Raw genomic sequence first — 18,287 nt, forward strand, 5'->3', positions numbered from 1 at the left:
CTTGCTCACCTCGCTCCAGCCACACTGGCCTCCTGGCTGGTCCCTCCGCCTGCAGCCTTTACCTGCATTCCCTCTGCCTGGAATGCCCTTCCCACACATCAGTACGGCCCATTCCCATCCCCCCTTCAGGTCTTTACTCAAATAGCACCTTCTCAGCAAGGCCTTCCCCCGAACGGCAACCCCAGCTCCAGCACTGCCTTCTGCACTCACCCCATCTGACATGTGACATATTTTACTTTGTTGTCTGTCTCTCCCCACTAGATAATCTCCATGAGGAAAGGTACTGACTCTTTTGCTCAATGCTGTGTCCCCAGCCCCTAAGTGTCTGGCACACACTAGGTGTTTAATAAATACCTACTGAAAGAACAAATAAGTGCATAAATGCTTATGGAATAAATCTCCAAGTGTCTGTGCTTTCACAGCAAATAATGGTATGGTGGCCATGGCCGAGCATCTGGGGTATAGGGCGTGGGGCCCACTGACAAGCAGAGAACACACACATCTGCTTAAAAAAAAAAAACCTCCTAACAGCCGCCAGAGGGCTGTGAGCAGGCGTCTTCAACTGACTGTGATGAGAGGGCAGCAGGGGGTCCAGGCCCGGGGAGCTTGGACTCAGCACAGCTCCGTCCTGCATGGAAGGGAGGCCAATGGAACACTGCGGGGCGCGCCCTCCTGGGGAGGGGTCTGGATGACTTGCGTCCACTCCACGCTTCTCCCAACGAGGGGCTATGGTAAAGGCGGGAGAGGGGGCTCACTGGTCGCTCCTCTCCACAAATATCATTACTCCTCTGATGCTCTTCTCGAAAATGAATTCCACAAGAAGAAAAGGGCTGGCAAAATTCCTACTTGGGGATAGGGAAACTGTGCGACGTTTTTACACATGTGAGCTGATGTAAAGCTCGAAGAACAAAGCAGTATAAAATATGATCCCTGTTCGCAGGAAGCTGCTTCTCTTGATGTGAACACAAGACTAAGAGGCAAGAAATGAATCTGGCAGCATTTTTCTAACAAGGGGTCCCTGAGGGCAGAGGAGGGCAGAGGATATGTTATTCCTGGAATCTGGGTGGCATTTGAGATGGATTATAGAATTTCTTTGCAGTCTTATGCTTTACTTTATTTATTTTTTGTTTTATTTCATTTTTTAAAATCAAGTTTTGAACAGACTTATAATTTGCATTGTGAAAATTTTTTTAATGACTTACCAGTAAACTTACTTAGCATCTGTCTCCCACACCTTCAAGGTAAACTGACATTCCACCAAGATGTGCCGAGAAATCCTGCGATTGTGGATCCTCCTTGGCATGGTGAACCCCTAGAGGTGGAACCCTAATTGGGAAATGTGGAATTGGGGTATCCCAAAAACCATCATCTTATACCAAAATGTGTGATACAGACAACAACCGCTGTGACTGTTCAGGAAAGGCCGAAACATCTGGAAAAACTCCATGGAGCCAAATAGGAAAAGTATTATTCTAACTGCAGCCAGTGATATAAGCTCTAGGACACAGCCATTTTTTTGTCTTAGTTACACTATTTTTTGAAAATGAGGAAACAAGTCACTTTAAAAACAAATATATATTTTTTAATAGAAATGGAAAGTAAATATGCAGTAATGCCAGAGATAAACTATCTTCAACTCTGGGCTTTTTTCAAAAGATACAAGAGCATAGGTAAATCACATTCATACTTGACAAATGTTAAATAGCAGACAATTTAAATTCATAAGGAACAATGACTATTTTTCAGTAGCTTGAAATTTGTTATTCATTCCACAATTTCTATGAGTAAAAAAACAGCTAATCATGTACCTTAATATTGTCATCTACATGTTACTCAAAAGTACAAGCAAACCTGAAGATAGAGTCCCATGCTTGCCATGCCTATTATAAAAGCACTGAGACATTTATCTGGCAAAACTAATACAATGGAAACTACATTTTAGAATACGTTTCACAAACAAAAGTCCAACATTCCTCTTTGGTTCAGAAAATATAAGAGGTAGGTTTGAATAAAGTAAATGCCTATTATGTCACTACATTTTCATTAAAATTTTGGCAATTTATACCAGAAATTACTAGAAATCAAACACATGTTTAGGAACTAAATTAAAAAGTGACAAGAATAACTTCAACTAATAAATGCTTTTCTAAGTCCTAATGACTTAATCAGAAAAAATAGTTAACTCAGAAAAAGATAGTTGACTACAAAAATGGCTTTAGTAAAATAAAAACATGCTATAATAATATAAATTAAGTTTTCTATATCATAACATATTCCTAAAACTTGGGGCAAGAGAGAACATCAATGTATATGTTTATAAATTGGGCCTTTCATTTGAATATAGGTACCTAATATACAAGATTAATATATACTACTGTGAATATGTACTATTCTTCTAAGTTTGTGCTGCCCAAATTAAGAATTGCAGGTTCAAAGAAATTCAACAGTAAGGACGAAATGAGAATGTCATTCACCCATGATCAGCCCACTTCATGCAATTAAGAAATTTCAGATTACCAAGAAGGGTCCCCAGAAGCTTTCCTGATTAAAACAGAATCTGATTCAAGTAGGAAACAAAGGACAAAGAAAAGAGAGATGCTCATCAGAAGCTAATATAAAGAAAAGGGTTTTGTTTCCTGGTGCTTTTCAAAGCAACGACAGAATAAACAATCTTTCAAATAAGTTGCCTTGTGTTGATAATTTAACAGTAATATACTGATGATCAGTATGTCATCCCAGGAAGCAAATAACAGTGCAAGGAAAGTGGGAAAGGGCCAGCTGAAATAAATACTATTTCATCACTTCTCCTGAAACAAAAATGATATGAATGGACTGCAGTATTCTCATACCTTGAAATTCTGCCACTTATGTTCACTTTTATTCAGCTTAAAGAAAGATAACAATACAAACACTATACTACTTATTGGCTGCTGTAAGGCATGTTTTCATGCAATGATTTTCTACTAATGGTTCTACAAGGAAATTTTAAGAAATCTATAAAGACACTCAAAACATATAAAACAACTTAAGTTTCAAGGTTTTCTGATCATTTTGCTTTTAAGAAAACGACATTTGAGAATAAAGGAAGTGGCATAAATTTGAACCAACCAAAATAAAGATTACAATTTATAATTCTACCACACAAAACAAATTTAATGCAAGCAAGTACATTTTTCAGATGTAGGACTCAGTGCAGAGATTTGTAGAAAAGGACTAGTAAGAAAAGATAAAATATAACTTTGTGGCCTTTTCAAAATTGTATAAGCTTATCAAAACTATGATTTTCAACATTTCTGTTTATATAAAATTGAGCCCAAACATTTGAAGTGATCATTGAGATGCTCTTCCCTTCTGTGAAAAAAATACGACTCCTTTTGCCATAGATTTGTTGTAATTCTAGGAGAAAAAGTCACTCCAGAGATTGCTGGAAATTTCAACAATCATGCTAAAGCCAAAAATTCGACATGTCACTTCTGGGTTATTCCTAAAGTTTGTTTCATATTTTCATAAACCACATAACTGATGCCCACAGCAGGGAGCACCTTCATGAAGTTTGGGGTGATGCCTCGGTAAAGACCTGGGATTCCTTCTTTGGAAATTATGCGGCGAAAGAGACCAACCATGTTGAGCTGTGGGCTTCCTTCTAACATGGCTAGAAGATAAAAACAGAAACAAGACTACTTTAATATTCCAGCACGTTGTGTTATTATTACTATACACAATTATGATTCAGAATGATATTCTAGAACACAATGAAAAGATAAAATTTACTCCAAGGGGCCCAAGAAATGCCCCCTTTATATAATTCTCCCTGTATAGAACCTAATAGTGAGTGCTCTGATTGTAATAATGATGGTAATAACATTTATCTATTGAGTGATTACTATGTGCTAGATATTGGGTTAATTACTTTATATACCAGTCCTGCAAGTTAAGTATTATTATACCCATTTATTTATTTATTTATTGAGGAAGATTAGCCCTGAGATAACTGCTGCCAATCCTCCTCTTTTTGCTGAGGAAGACTGGCCCTGAGCTAACATCCATGCCCATCTTCCTCTACTTTATATGTGGGATGCCTACCACAACATGGCGTGCCAAGTGGTGCCATGTCCGGACCCGGGATCCGAACCAGTGAACGCCAGGCCGAACTGCTGCGCCACTGGACCAGCCCCTATTATACCCATTTTATAAACGGGTAACTGGAGGCTTAGAAAGATTGAGAAACTTGTCCTAAGATACTTAGGTAGCAAGTGGGAGAGCTGAGAGCTGATGGTCTTTCTGACTCCAAAACTCATGCACTTTCTACCACCTGACATGGCCGCCGCCACCCCGTCCTCATTAACCAAAGTGCTGAAGAGAGAATGGTTCAATCTTAGGAAGTAAGAGGAGTATGGGGAGATTAGGGAAAATATGGGGTCCCTAGGCCTTGAAAATAATCCCAATAGGCAGGAAAGAGAGAGGGAAAGCCCACGCTGTTGACACAACAAAGACAAGGGTGGGAACATGCATGTGCCATGGGGATACCACTGGTTGCTGCATGTGATGATTACACAGAGGATACCAAGTGGCTGGAGCTGGGCAAGGCAGGGGTGGAGAAATGGAGACAGAGCAAAAAAAACAAAGTGGGGATTACTAAAGGCTTTGAAATTCCCACTAAGAACTTTGGAATTTATTCTGAAGACACTGAAAAGTCACAAAGATTTCTGAACAGGAGTAAAATGATCAGACCCTGACCTTAGAAACAACCATGCTACCAGCCATGCGGGGACTGGACTAGAGCTGGCAGACAGCAGGGGAAGACTGGTTCCGCGACGGTTTGAATCAGAGCGCCTGGGTCTGAAGTCTAGCTCCACTATCTACCAAACGTACAACCTCACAAAGTTACTCAATCTCTTTTTGCCCTAGTTACTCATCTGCAAAATAAAATTAGTCTCACCCTCCAAAAATGGTTACGACGTTTAAATAAGAGAATACCCACGAAACGTTTAGTTTACCACTTTGCATTTTTCTCTCCAGCTACATAATCTTCTTTCAGCTCCTCAAATACACCACATTTTCTCCTGCCTCAGTGCCTTCACATATGCTTTTCCCGGGGCTGGAATGTTCTTTCTACGCCCCCTCCACCCCTGCCACCTTTGCCCAGCTAACTCCCACTTGTTTTGCAGGCTCACCTTAAACGACAATGTTCTCTGCCTACCAAGTTAGGTTAGAGCCCCTTGCTCTGTGCTCCCCTAACAAAGGGGAAGTGGGTTAATGAGGTTGTTTACTTGCTGAATGTGTGTCTTCTCCACTCCATAACGGCAGGGACCAATCTGACTTGTGGACTGCTCTAACCCCAGCACCTGGCAGAGGGTCCAGCACCTGACAATGGCTCAGGAAGTATTCGTTAATTAAGGATTGACTGCCTGGGTGAGGCAGGAGTGGTTGGTACTTGGACGAGAGGTTGGGGATAGAGCTGAAGAGGCCCAGGGTGTACTATTTAAAGAAATAACAGTGGATATGGTTGGCCAGGGAAAGAGCAATAAAGAAAAGAAAGGCACAGCATGCACACTTCAATGTAGCAATAAAAGCCAGCAAATCATAATAAAAGAGAATAATCAATGAGATGGCAGAAGAGTCAGGAGGGTACAGTGTAGTCAAAGCCAAGGGAGGACACAGTGTCACAAGGGGGGGTGATTGTAGCTCAAAAGTTGTAGGGTTAAACAATAATAAACAATTCCAGGGGCCAGCCCAGTGGTGCAGCAGTTAAGTGCACACGTTCTGCTTCTCGGCAGCCCAGGGTTTGCCGGTTCAGATCCTGGGTGCAGACATGGCACCACTTGACACACCATGCTGTGGTAGGCATCCCACATATAAAGTAGAGGAAGATGGGCACGGATGTTAGCTCAGGGCCAGGCTTCCTCAGCAAAAAGAGGAGGATTGGTGGTAGATGTTAGCTCAGGGCTGATCTTCCTCAACAAAAAAAAAAAAGAAAATTTCCAGCCACCATTTACCAAGAACCTGACAAATGCCAGGTGCTTTACACATATTGTTGCTAATTCTTACAACACTGCACAGCTTTCATTCCCATTTACAGATGAGAAAACAAAAACCCAAAGCGGTTTGGGGCAAGAATCTGAACACAAATCCACCTAGATACTAAAGTTTATATGCTCTTAAAACATGTATTCTCAACAAACAAAAACAACGTACTCTGGTGATGCATAAAGCACAGATATGCATCCAGTACACGTGCAGTGAATCTGTGGTTAAAAATTTCATTAAAACAGAGCATTTAGGAAAGAATTTGTCAGATGGTTCCATATGGAGGCAATAACGAAAAACAGGTTGAGAAACACTATCTTGAAACTACACTCCACCATCTCAGTGGAACTCGAAGTTCCAAAAACAAGTCCCTGACGCAGTACTATTTATCAGCATGATTCCTTCATCAAAAACTCACCTTGAGCCTGCATGCGCGTTCGCACCAGAGCCAGGGGGTAGCTGGCCAGCTGCCCACAGGTGCTCGACAAGGCACCACATCCCAGCAACACCATCACTCCGGGGTTTACAGAGTCTTTGGCGAAATTATCCAGCCAATGGGACTTCAAGAGCTGCCAGAGAAACAGAAAAGAAGAAAAATAATGAGCTAACTTTACAAGTGCTTTCAATCAACGTGAAGACTTTCACAGCTACTCTCATCCTTATGAGGGGACCATTTCTGCACGATCGGGGGGCACACTGCCAGAAGCAGCAGCCACCGTAGAGGCAGCGGCCTGTGGAGAGGAAGGGAAGCTGCTGGGGATTCAGAACATGTGAGGTTTGCACTCACTGCTCATCTTCTTCTAAATAAATGTGAAGGTCAACAGCACGCCAAATGTAGGCTCTAAAGAACATTTCCTAGCCGGTACTGATAAAAATAACATAATACGACTGATCGCATCTAATTTTGTACTTTACACATATGTAATTTCATTTAGTCCTTTTACAAAGCTCTGAGGTGGAGCTATTCTTTTGATTTCAGAAATGAGGAAAATGAGTCTCAGGGAGATTTTTAAACAAGCGTGCAATAAAGTGTACTGATCCCCAGGCCATGCTTTTTACCCTATTATCCTAGGTCCCTGTATTTCCATTAGAAGGCAATGATTGAGAGAAATTAGATAAAATATAAATGCTAATATATTTTTTAAATATAAAATATTTTAAGTTAAAAATATATGCTAATATGTGGGAAAAATTACATTTTGTATGGTAGCCAAGCATACTAATACACCACCCAGAGCAAACTACACATTCAGTGCAATCTCTATGCAAATCACACTGACATTTCTGAAGAAACAGAGAAAACCATCCTAAAATTCACATGGAATGTCAAGGGACTCTGACTAATCTTGGAAAAGAAGAACAAAGTTGGAGGCCTCACGCTTCCTGATTTCAATATACACTGCAAAGCAACAGTAATCAAGATGGTGTGATGGGGGCCAGCCCCGTGGCTGAGTGGTTAAGTTCATGTGCTCCACTTCGGTGGCCCAGGGTTTCGCTGGTTTGGATCCTGGGCATGGACATGGCACCACTCATCGGGCCACGCTGAAGTGGCGTCCCACACAGCACAACCAGAGGCACTCACAATTAGAATATACAACTATGTACCGAGGGGAGGGGGAGCTTTGGAGAGAAAAAGAAAGATTAGCAACAGATGTTAGCTCAGGTGCCAATCCTTAAAAAAAAAAGAAAGAAAGAAAAGAAAGTTGCTAAGAGACTAGATCCTAAAATTTCTCATCACAAGGAAAAAAAAATTTAACAAAAAAAGATCATGTGTTACTGGCATAAAGACAGATAAACAGATGAAGGAAATAAACTAGAGAGCCCCCAAATAAACTCTTGAATATATGGCCAAATGATCTTCAACAATGGTCCTGGGCAAACTGGATATCCACATGCAAAAGAATAAAGCTGGACCCTTACTTTACACCTTATACAAAAATTAACTCAAAATGGAAAGACCGAAACATAAGATCTAACACTATAAAACTCCTAGGAGAAAACATAGGCTAAAAGCTTCAGGATACTGGATTTGGCAATGATTTCTCGGATATGATACCAAAAACAGGCAACCAAAGTGAAAAATAGACAAACTTCAACTTAAAAACTTCTGTGTAGCCAAGGAAACAATCAACAGAGTGAAAAGGCAACCTACAGAATGGGAGAATATATTTTCACACCATATATCTGATATGAGATTAATATCCAAAATATATAAAGAATCCCTACAACTCAATGACAACCATAAAAAAATAAATAACCCTATTACAAAATGGGCAAAGAATTTGGATAGACATTTCTCCAAAGAAGATATATAAATGGACAACAAGCATATGAAAAGATGCCCCTCACTTATCATCAGAGAAACGCAAATCAAAAGCACAATGAGATATTGCCTCACACCTGTTAGGACGGCCACTACTGAAAAAAAGAAAAGAAACAAAAAACAGAAACAAGTGTTAGCAAGGATGTAGAGAAATTACTATTGGTGGAAATGAAAAAGGGTACAGCTGCTATGGAAAATGGTGTGACAGGTCCTCAGAGAGCTTAACACAGAGTTGCCATATGATCCATCAATTCTACCCCAGGCACAGTGTATACCCACAGGAACTGAAAGCAGACTCTCAGATACTTATATCCAATGTCTATTGCAGCATTATCCACAACAGCCAAAAGGTGGAAACAACCCAAGTGCCCATCAAAAGATGAACAGATAGGGGCCAGCCTGGTGGCACAGTGGTTAAGTTTGTGCGGTCTGCTTCAATGGCCCAGGGTTCATGGGTTTGGATCTCGGGTGTGGACCTACACACTGCTCATCAAGCCATGCTGTGGCAGTGTCCCACATACAACCTAGAGGAAGACTGGCACAGATGTTAGCTCAGGGACAATCCTCCTCAAGCAAAAAGAGGACTGGTAACAGATGTTAGCTCAGGGACAATCTTCCTCACCAAAAAAAAAAAGATGAATAGATAAACAAAATGTGGTATATCTATACAACAGAATATTAGTCAACCATAAAAAGGAATGGTGTTCTGATACACACTACAACATGGATGAACCCTGAAACCAATACGCCAGGTGAAATAAGCCAGACAAAAAAGGATAGATATTATACGATTCCACTTACATGAAATCACTAGAATAGGCAAATTCACCGAGACAGAAAGAGGATTAGAGGTTCCCAGCGGCTGGGAGGAGGGGAGAGTGGGGAGCTATTTTGTAATAGTTACAGAGTGTTCGTCTGGGGTAATGAAAACGCGTGGGAAATAGATAGTAATGACGGCTGTACAACAGCGTGAACGTAATTAACGTCCCTGAACTGCACTCTTGAAAATGCTTAAAATGGCAAATATTATGTTCTACATATTTTACCACAATTTTTAAATTATATTTTAACTTAAATTCCAAAAGCCATTGAATTGTACACTTTAAATGAGTAAAAGGTATGTGAATTATATGTTAATAAACCTGTTACAAAAAAAAAAAAGTAACGTCCTCTAAGAAAGCCTTCATTACACATCCCACCCCTCCACTCGGCTACAGGTTGGGTCCCCTCCCAACGTGCCCAGGCTTGCTTCTATCACGGCACCACACTCTGTGCTTTCGCTGTTTGCATGCCTATCTCCTCCACCACATCTTCAGTCTTTTAAAGGCAGAATCCAAGTCCTTCTGTCAATCTCTAGGTCCAGCATCTAACCCAGTGGCTTGCAAATAGTGTGCGCTCGACAAATGTTTGTCAGAGTCATAAATTATTAAATGGTTTAAACGGCACAGTGAATCTAAGGTTTGTAGTCTGAGCTGTCTCTTCAGTACAAGGGATGAATCTGTGCTACCCACATCAGTCTCTTGGCTTTATCAGATTTTAACAAATCAAAGAAAATGTGCCATTTTTGCTTATTGCCTCTCCCTTCAAAAAAATCCCTAGGGGCCCATCCAGTGGCACAGCAGTTAAGTTCGCACGTTCCGCTTTGGCAGCTGGGGGTTTGCCAGTTTGGATCCCAGATGAGATCCTACACACCACTTGTCAAGCCATGCTGTGGCAGGCATCCCACATATAAAGTAGAGGAAGATGGGCCCGGATGTTAGCTCAGGGCCAGTCTTCCTCAGCAAAAACAGGAGGATTGGCAGCAGATGTTAACTCAGGGCTAATCTTCCTCAAAAACACAAAAAATCCCTAGTACCATCTTCTAAGCTGAACAACTATATCTGAAGATGAGTCCACAGTCTTCATTAGTAAAAATAATTCACAGGGAAATCTAATACAAAAGTGACCACAAGAACATGGGAGAGTCTCATATCCAAGGTACTTGAAAAGAAAGATCAAATAACACATCCTTGCATATACTTTTGCTCACAGAATATTTCCTGGTATATGTGTACTTATTAAAAAGTCAAATTCTAACAATAAAAACTATTGAACTATATTTTCAGATTCAAAAGACTGCTACAAACTCACCTCATACACAGCAAGATCTATACCTGCATAAGGTATGATGCCTAATAAATTGGGAATATAACCTTTGTAAAAAGCTCCCACACCTTCATGTTTCAAAATCTTCCTAGCACAATCGAATATTCCAGAGTATTGTCCAGTTTTGCCTACAGCCAGCCTGGTCTTCATAACCTGGTTAAGAAAGAATATAACAAAATATTATTGTTCATATTAACTCTGTCATCACAGAATTCAAAAGAAGTAATTTTATAGAGAACAAATATCTAGTACATACTGTCACGCAAACGACTGTCTGATTTGTTGATGTGTTCTCCCTCTCTTACTATCTCCATTGAGGAGCCAAGATGAGGGCCAAGAGGACCCATTTATGGCAAAGAGGATCTGAATGAGGGCAGTGGCAGAGGAAATAGAGAGAAGATAACCTATTGATGCCTTAACAAAATCGACTGGTGACCAGTTAGATGTAGAGGGTGAGGGAAATGGCAGTGTAAAGGATGATTCCAGTCTTTCTAGCTTGGAACAGAGGATGGGGGCAGCAGGGATGTGGGAAGGTGAAGCTATTAACTGAGATGGAGAATAGAAGAGGAAGACTAGGTATTGAATTAGGACATTTTTTTGAGGGGTGTGTGGAGTAATATGAACAATCATATTAAGATGCTTCAAGGAGGGGCTGGCCTAGTGGTGTAGCGGTTAAGTGTGCACGTTCCACTTCGGCAGCCTGGGGTTTGCCAGTTTGGATGCCAGGTGTGGACATGGCACTGCTTGGCAAGCCATGCTGTGGTAGGCATCCCACATAGAAAGCAGAGGAAGATGGGCATGGACGTTAGCTCAGGGCCAGTCTTCCTCAGCAAAAAAAAAAAAAAAAAAAAAAATAAGATGCTTCAAGGAAAGCTTTATTAATATGCATACCACAAAGGTGAAAATTAAGAGTTTAGGTCTTGCTTAGGTCTTATCAGTTATTGTAAAATCCGTTGTCATATCAATAAAGACCAATCACACCTACAATAATAATTTTGTTCTAAACCAGGAACTGGCAAATTTTTTCTGTAAAGGCCAGATAGTAAACATTTTCGTCTTTCCAGGCCTAAAATATCAGGTCTCTGTTGCATATTCTTTTTTGGGGGGATTTTTTTCCTAACCACCTCTTTAAAATGCAAAAACCATTCTTAGCTTAAGGGCTGTACAAAATAGTCCACAGGTCCATGGTTTGCTGATTTGTGCTCTAATGGAAGGAAGTCTAGTTAGGACTACCATCACCTGATCAAATCCCGAAGTTCCATTAGGAAACTTATGATACAGAACCTCTTTGGAAATGAATGGGTGAATTCTGATCCACATTTGGCAGCCAGCCTCCAAGACGGCTTCCAAATACCCCAGCCTCCTTCTATTCACACCTGTGCAGTTCCCTCCCACACTCTACCAGGAGTGGTCTGTGTGACCAACAGGTTGCAGCAGAAGTGATCAAAGATTGCAGCTTCCATCTTGGGGCCTTTCTCTCTCTGATCACTCAGATGTGGAAACCAGCTACCATGTTGGGAGGAGACTCAAGCAGTTATGGAGAGGCCCATGTGACAAGGAATTGACGTCTCCAGCCAATAGCCAGGGAGGCCTGGCAACAAACACATGACTGAGCTTGGAAATAGATCCATCACCAGCTGAACCCTGAGGTAACCATAGCCCTGGTCAACACCTGGACTGTGGGCTGTCAGAAACCCTAAGCCAGAGGCACCCAGCTGAGCTACTCCAACTTCCTGACCCACAGAAACTATGCAACAAGAAATGCTTGTTGTTTTAAACTGTTAACTTTGGGATCACCCATTATGCAGCAATAGATAATTAATACAAACGACTTTCATGCAGTCAGACTTCACAATGGTCCTTACCTCCATAGGATAAATAAAAGTCTGTGCCGTTGCTCCAGCCATGGAACCAGAAATAAATCTCTCAAAAGTTCCTATTTTCTGTCCTTCCTCAGCAAGCAGCTTCTTGTACTGTATAAATAAATTTTTAAATGCACATTAATACCTCTTATAGACTTAATTGTGTCCCCTCATAAGTTCATATGTTGAAGCTATAAATCCCAATGTGATGGTATTTGGGATGGGGCCTTTGGAAGGTAATTAGGCTTAGATGAGGTCATGAGGGTGGGGCCCTCATGACAGAATTAGCATCCTTATAAGAAGAGACACCAGAGAGCTCTCTCTCTCTCTCTCCCTCTTTGTCCCCCCACCCACTGCCACCACGCATGCACCAAGGAAAGGCCATGTGAGCACAGAGCAAGAGGGCGGCCGTCTGCAAGTCAGGAAGAGAGCCCTCACCAGAAACCAAATGAGCCAGCGCTTTGATCTCGGAGTCCCCAGCTCCAGAACTTTGAGAAATTAATTTCTGTTATTTAAACCACCATTTTTTGGTATTTTGTTATGGCAGCGCGAGGTGACTAAAACAATACCAAAATACAAATAAGCTCCTAGAAATCAATTAATTGCCAATGTGATGATGTTTCTCAAAGCACGTACACTGCATTAACACCTAGCAGAAAAGCAAGGCGTAAATGCTAACATCCAGTTTATCGGCCAGCGGTTTCCAAGATAGCTTTCCACAGAACACAGACGTCTTCCACAGACGGGACCCAGTTGCTCCTTTGCTAAAACAGAATAATAGCATTCTTTCCCAGGTGTACAGAAAATACACAGTTAATAAAGTGTTGGCAATTTTTGGATATTTTCCCCATCATTTTTCTTTTTTTAAGATGAGTTTCTTTTCACCAGTACAAATAAAACTAATAAGTAAGTGACAAGAAAATATTAACAAAACAATTTATAAAAACAGTTTTGTAGGTAATACATATAATTATACCAACAAGTCAAGCCCAGTGCCCACCTGGCCCACCAGAACCAAACCAACCGACACAGCTGATCAGGCCAAGGGTGGAATCTGACCCAAATGCAGCCAAAATATCGACAAAGCAGGAGGTCAACATCATGGGCTCCACAGTCAGGCAGAACTGGGCTGGACCCCCAGAAACGTGTGGCCGGGGGCAAGTTCATGGACACGTCCAAGCTGCGGTTTCCTCATCTGTGATAACAGTGCCTATCTCCCCAGGTCGTTGAAAGGATTAAATCAGATAATACTTGTAACACACTGAGCACAGTGCTGGACTCACGGGAAATGTTCAGTAAATGTTACTGTTATTATTACTAACATACTACATTTCTACTTGGAGAGAAGAGCTCTGCCCAAACACAGACTGTGGTAATAAGCCAGACAAACTAGATTCCTTCTCTTAGAAATGGCCAATTTTCTTCACCTCCTGTTTGCTTTAGCTCATTTCAGTATGGTTTCTCCTCTCATTACTTCACTGAAGTGTTTATACCAAGCTTTCCTATCTCTAGGTTGATAAATCCTAAAAGATATTTTTTCTTATCGTATTTACCATTTTTTCTTATCGTATTTGACCTTTCATGAAACCCTTTTCTTCCTCCGACTTCTAGGCCCTCACTCTCTGTGGATTTCCTCCTGTCCCGCTGGCTATTCCTTCTCAGTCTCCTTTGCAAGTTTCTCCTCTGCTTCTCCCGGGCATGTCCCCAGGATTCTTCCCATTCTATAAGGCTTCCTGAGCGGCCACTCCAATGGCTCCAACACAATAACAACCTCTCTTTCAAAGATCTCTCCCCTAATTTTTAGACGATATATCCACTTGCCTACTGGACAACTCACTGTACATGACAGAGATAGCTCAAACTCAGCGCTTCCGAAATGGAACCTGTCATTTTACCCCAAAATCCATTCCTTTCATTGTTTTCTGTATGTATTTAGTTGCTCGAGTTAGGAACCAGAGTATCATCCTTGGTTCCTCTTTCTTTCTCACCGCCACATCCACTCAATGAATGAGTCTGTTAATTCTATTTCAAAATATTTTTCTGTCCATTGCCTTCTTCTCCAGTCCCTATGGCCACCACCTTATACTGGTGCTCACCATTTCTTACCTTAATGACTGAAATATTTCCTTTAATAGTCTTCCTGCCTCCAGTCCAGCCTCACTCACCTCCAATACATTCTCCACTCTTTTTCCAGGTTGATCTTTCTTAAATGTAAACGTACTCATTTCACTTCCCTACATAAGATGCTTCAATAGCCCCCTCACCATATTCAGGATAAAAATCTAGACTCCTATTACACTGGGCTCCTGCCTATCCGTCCAGCCTGCTTTCATCATTATCTTCCCAGAAATACATTCCACTACAATGTACAGTGAATGATGCTCTCCTGTGCCTACATTTCCGACGACGTGCTGCTGCTTCTGCTTGAAATACCCATCTTTCCCTTCATCTTAATGGGCCTGAGACTCAGGAAAGATTAGGCTCAAACTCCAGCTCTGGCAGTTCTGTGTTTTCACTCATTTAGTAAGGTTTTACTGGCACTTGGCAAGGTGCTGGGAATACAAACCTGAAAACAAATATTGCCTAAGGAAACTCACAGTCTCATTACGGAGAGAGGTAAATACTGAGATAATCAGAATTCATTGTGAAAGTGTTATAACAGAGGGAAACAAAGGGAACTAGAACAATGAAGGTTTCCTGGAGGAAATAACTCCTGAGCAGTCTTGAAGGATGTCCGCCCCTATATGACATATACAAAGAGGAATGGGGGGTGTGTTCACTGGAGGGGGGTTGGAAGGATGACTGTTGCACTGTGGACATGTTGAGCTTGAGACACTCCCGGGATATGAAAGCAGAGATGCACAGATGAGCAGTACACAGGTGGATGTGTAGGTATAGGGATGAAGAGAATGATGTTAGAACAGAGGCAATTAGTGTTTATATGGCAGCTGAAACCATGGGAACATTGCACCACACTGCCACCCACTGCTATGCTATGGTGCCACTGCACTGCTACGGTAATGACAACCCAAATGGACCACAGCTTTATCCCATATTGATGTGGTTAAGAGAGCTACATACTAAGCTGAAAATATCCTTTTCTTGGATTTCTAAACTATTAGTTATTCAATGAACAAGACCTATCTGAATCCAGAAGTGAGCTAGCCAGGTACTGTGGGAAACTGGAGAATTTATATGGCATAATATCAATCCTGAAGTAATTTACAACTCATTGGGAAAACAATGGGTTTTCCATTATCCAATGGAAAATTGGCTATTCTGTAACTCAGTGCTCTAAGGAAGCTGGGCAGGGGAGGCGCTGGTTTTGGTTGGAGTGCTGGGGAAATGCTTCTCATGGGAAGCTGGTCTTAAGAGAGCCGGGAGGGATGAACAGATCTTCAGCAGGAGGGGAGAAAATGGACAGGCATAACAGCCCCCAGAGACCATAAGAACACTACAGCACACTGTGCAGAGAGCTTTCTCTTGATCTCTAAGAAAAGTTAGCAGGCAGAAATTAGAATACCGTGAAGAGGACTCGGAAAGAAGGCTGACCAGATGGAAGCAGAGGACGCCTGCTGGTAGTGTCCAAGTTAAGAATTTGACAAGTAGCAAAAAGTGTAATGTACACATTTGCTTGCAATAACACAGACTTTCAAAAACACCAAACTTTCTGCAAATTGGAATAATGATTTTATACTTGACTATTTATTTATTTTAGGCTCTGGCTTCTGTATCATAAAATCCAATATGTGGTCAGTATCTACTGGCAGCTAAAATGCTAGCCCTTCTAGTCATGATTTGAATCCTCAAACATTCACAGAAGGAAGATATCCTTCCCAAACATAGGCTCTAATTCAAGCCCTGGAGGCTGGATTTTCTTCAATCTTTTTCTTTGCTTCTCTGTCTCCTAAGCCAAAGAAAAGGACACCACTAGACTCTGCAATCTTCTCAAGAGTGTTCTGTGGCTCAAGAACTAAACACTCTCCGAAATAATCAAAAGTCTATTTGAAATAATACAAAATATGAGGTGGAGCTAAATTTCAAGGTTCTTATGGTTGATGATAAACAATGATGGAAGAATTAACGGAAAAAATAATTTTGTGGATGCTCAAGTAGACAGTTCTGCTAATGACCATAAAGAGAAACCAAACTCGAAAACTCACTACTGTGTTTCCTCTTAACACTAAGTCCCGCTGAAGCAGCATGCTAAACAATGTAATAGAGAAGTTAATTCAGAGGTAAATGCACTCATTCATTCACTCACTCATTCAATCAACAAACACTTACTGAGCACTTATCATATGCCAGGCTGTCTAAGTGCTGGAACACAAAAGAAGCCCAGCCCCTAAATCCACGGAGCTTTCACTCTAAAACTAAACTCAATTTTACAGCCATGTCAAATTACGCAAAGGACTTCAACCTAAAAATTTTCCTTCCAGACGTTAGAGCGGGATACTTTCATAAAACTTATGTTAGTGTTAGTGTTATGTTAGTGTGCAGCTTCTATTCTGAATTCAAAATGAATAAGATAAAATTCAAATTTTCCTTCAAGAGCTACTTAGAAAAGAACATAAAAGTCTTTCTTTACAAATAATAGGAAATTCAGAATCCCAGAATTTAGTCACGAGGAATCTCTGAGTTGATCTTGTCTAATCTCCGGTAAGAGAAATTCCTCATGGAGTATATGTGGTAAACGATCATGTATTAACACAAGAATCCCAAAAGCATGGAAGTTAATTGTTACTGAATCAGTGTAATTCCTCTTTGTTAATAAATTCCACAGGTGATAACAATTACCTGTTCGTATGCCCAGAACTTAACAGCTGTCTCAGGAGCAATTTTAATGACATTTGTACCATTTCCTCTCCAGAGGGAGCGGATACCTCCTTCTTTCACCATCTGTCGAAAGCCATCATATATGTTCATTTTGTGTGATTTTGAACCATGGACCTAAAAATAAAAGAAAAATGATATAAAATACTGGTAGCATGTTACTGTTACTATTTCTAAAGTAACCATACAAACCACTCTCTTTCCTTGAATACTGTTTATTACTGCAAGAAGATGTATTCAAAAATAAAATATAAAAGGTTGAGAAAATATATGATGATGGGAAGAATTATTACCACCATTTTAGAGGCCTGACTTTGAATCTAAAACTAAGAAAAATTGATATCCTCAGCATGGGAAAGCAGATAGAGAGGACATGATCAAAATTAAAATTATTATGAACACCATTCATAAGATGACATGAATCAAATTATGTACTAGGCTACAGAACACCCTTTGGAATGTGAACAGGTTTAGTTTAAGAAAAATAAGAAGATATGCTGCAGGGAATATATAATCCCTCCCCCCAAGAAGTAATACTGGTATGAAATATAAATGGGTCTGACAACAATTTGGATATTATGTACATCAGAGGCACAGACACTGGAATGCACACAGCCTGACACTAAAAATAAAAATTGCACCTTCTATGACTCATCTCAGGGTCTCTCCAGGCAATACGTTCATGACAACATGTAACAACCGCCTCACCCAGTCAGTACTGATGAATTACTTGGTTTATACCACAGATGTGACAGTTGTTTATACATAGCAGACCTCATGATTGCCTCTATATAAAAACTGATTAAATCTAATAGACCAAAATTAAAGAAATCAGCTATTCTTCTGATTCTTTCAGCTTACACAAAATCAATGACTACTATAAAAAAACAATAACAACAACACGGGGGGGCTGAAGACTAAATGCTGGCCATGCAGGCAGTACATGATTGAGCCACAATAAGAACTCTAGACGCCAAAGACAGGTGAGCTTCCCTGGTTGGTTTGCAACACTCTGTGCATATTGTCACACACTGATGCCAGCTAAGTAAGACATCGTGACTCCACGGGGAGAGGACAACAGACACTCTGCATTTGGT

General features: G+C 40.8%; 1 protein-coding gene across 1 annotated transcript in view; it reads right to left on the reverse strand.

The window, feature by feature from the left end:
• Positions 1–1,560: 1,560 nt before the first annotated feature.
• The window catches only part of SLC25A24 (solute carrier family 25 member 24), a 47,193-nt gene continuing 30,466 nt past the window's right edge, over positions 1,561–18,287 (reverse strand). Inside the window, exons 6-10 of the mRNA XM_014835238.3 lie at positions 17,155–17,307; positions 12,361–12,468; positions 10,481–10,648; positions 6,446–6,596; positions 1,561–3,652 (exon numbers count right to left, since the gene is read on the reverse strand). Coding sequence (XP_014690724.3) covers positions 3,468–3,652; positions 6,446–6,596; positions 10,481–10,648; positions 12,361–12,468; positions 17,155–17,307 — 765 coding nt within the window. The 3' untranslated portion in view covers positions 1,561–3,467. The remainder of the gene's footprint in view (positions 3,653–6,445; positions 6,597–10,480; positions 10,649–12,360; positions 12,469–17,154; positions 17,308–18,287) is intronic.

This window comes from Equus asinus, chromosome 16 (assembly GCF_041296235.1).
Source record: "Equus asinus isolate D_3611 breed Donkey chromosome 16, EquAss-T2T_v2, whole genome shotgun sequence".
In the NCBI taxonomy this organism is placed as follows: domain Eukaryota; kingdom Metazoa; phylum Chordata; class Mammalia; order Perissodactyla; family Equidae; genus Equus; species Equus asinus.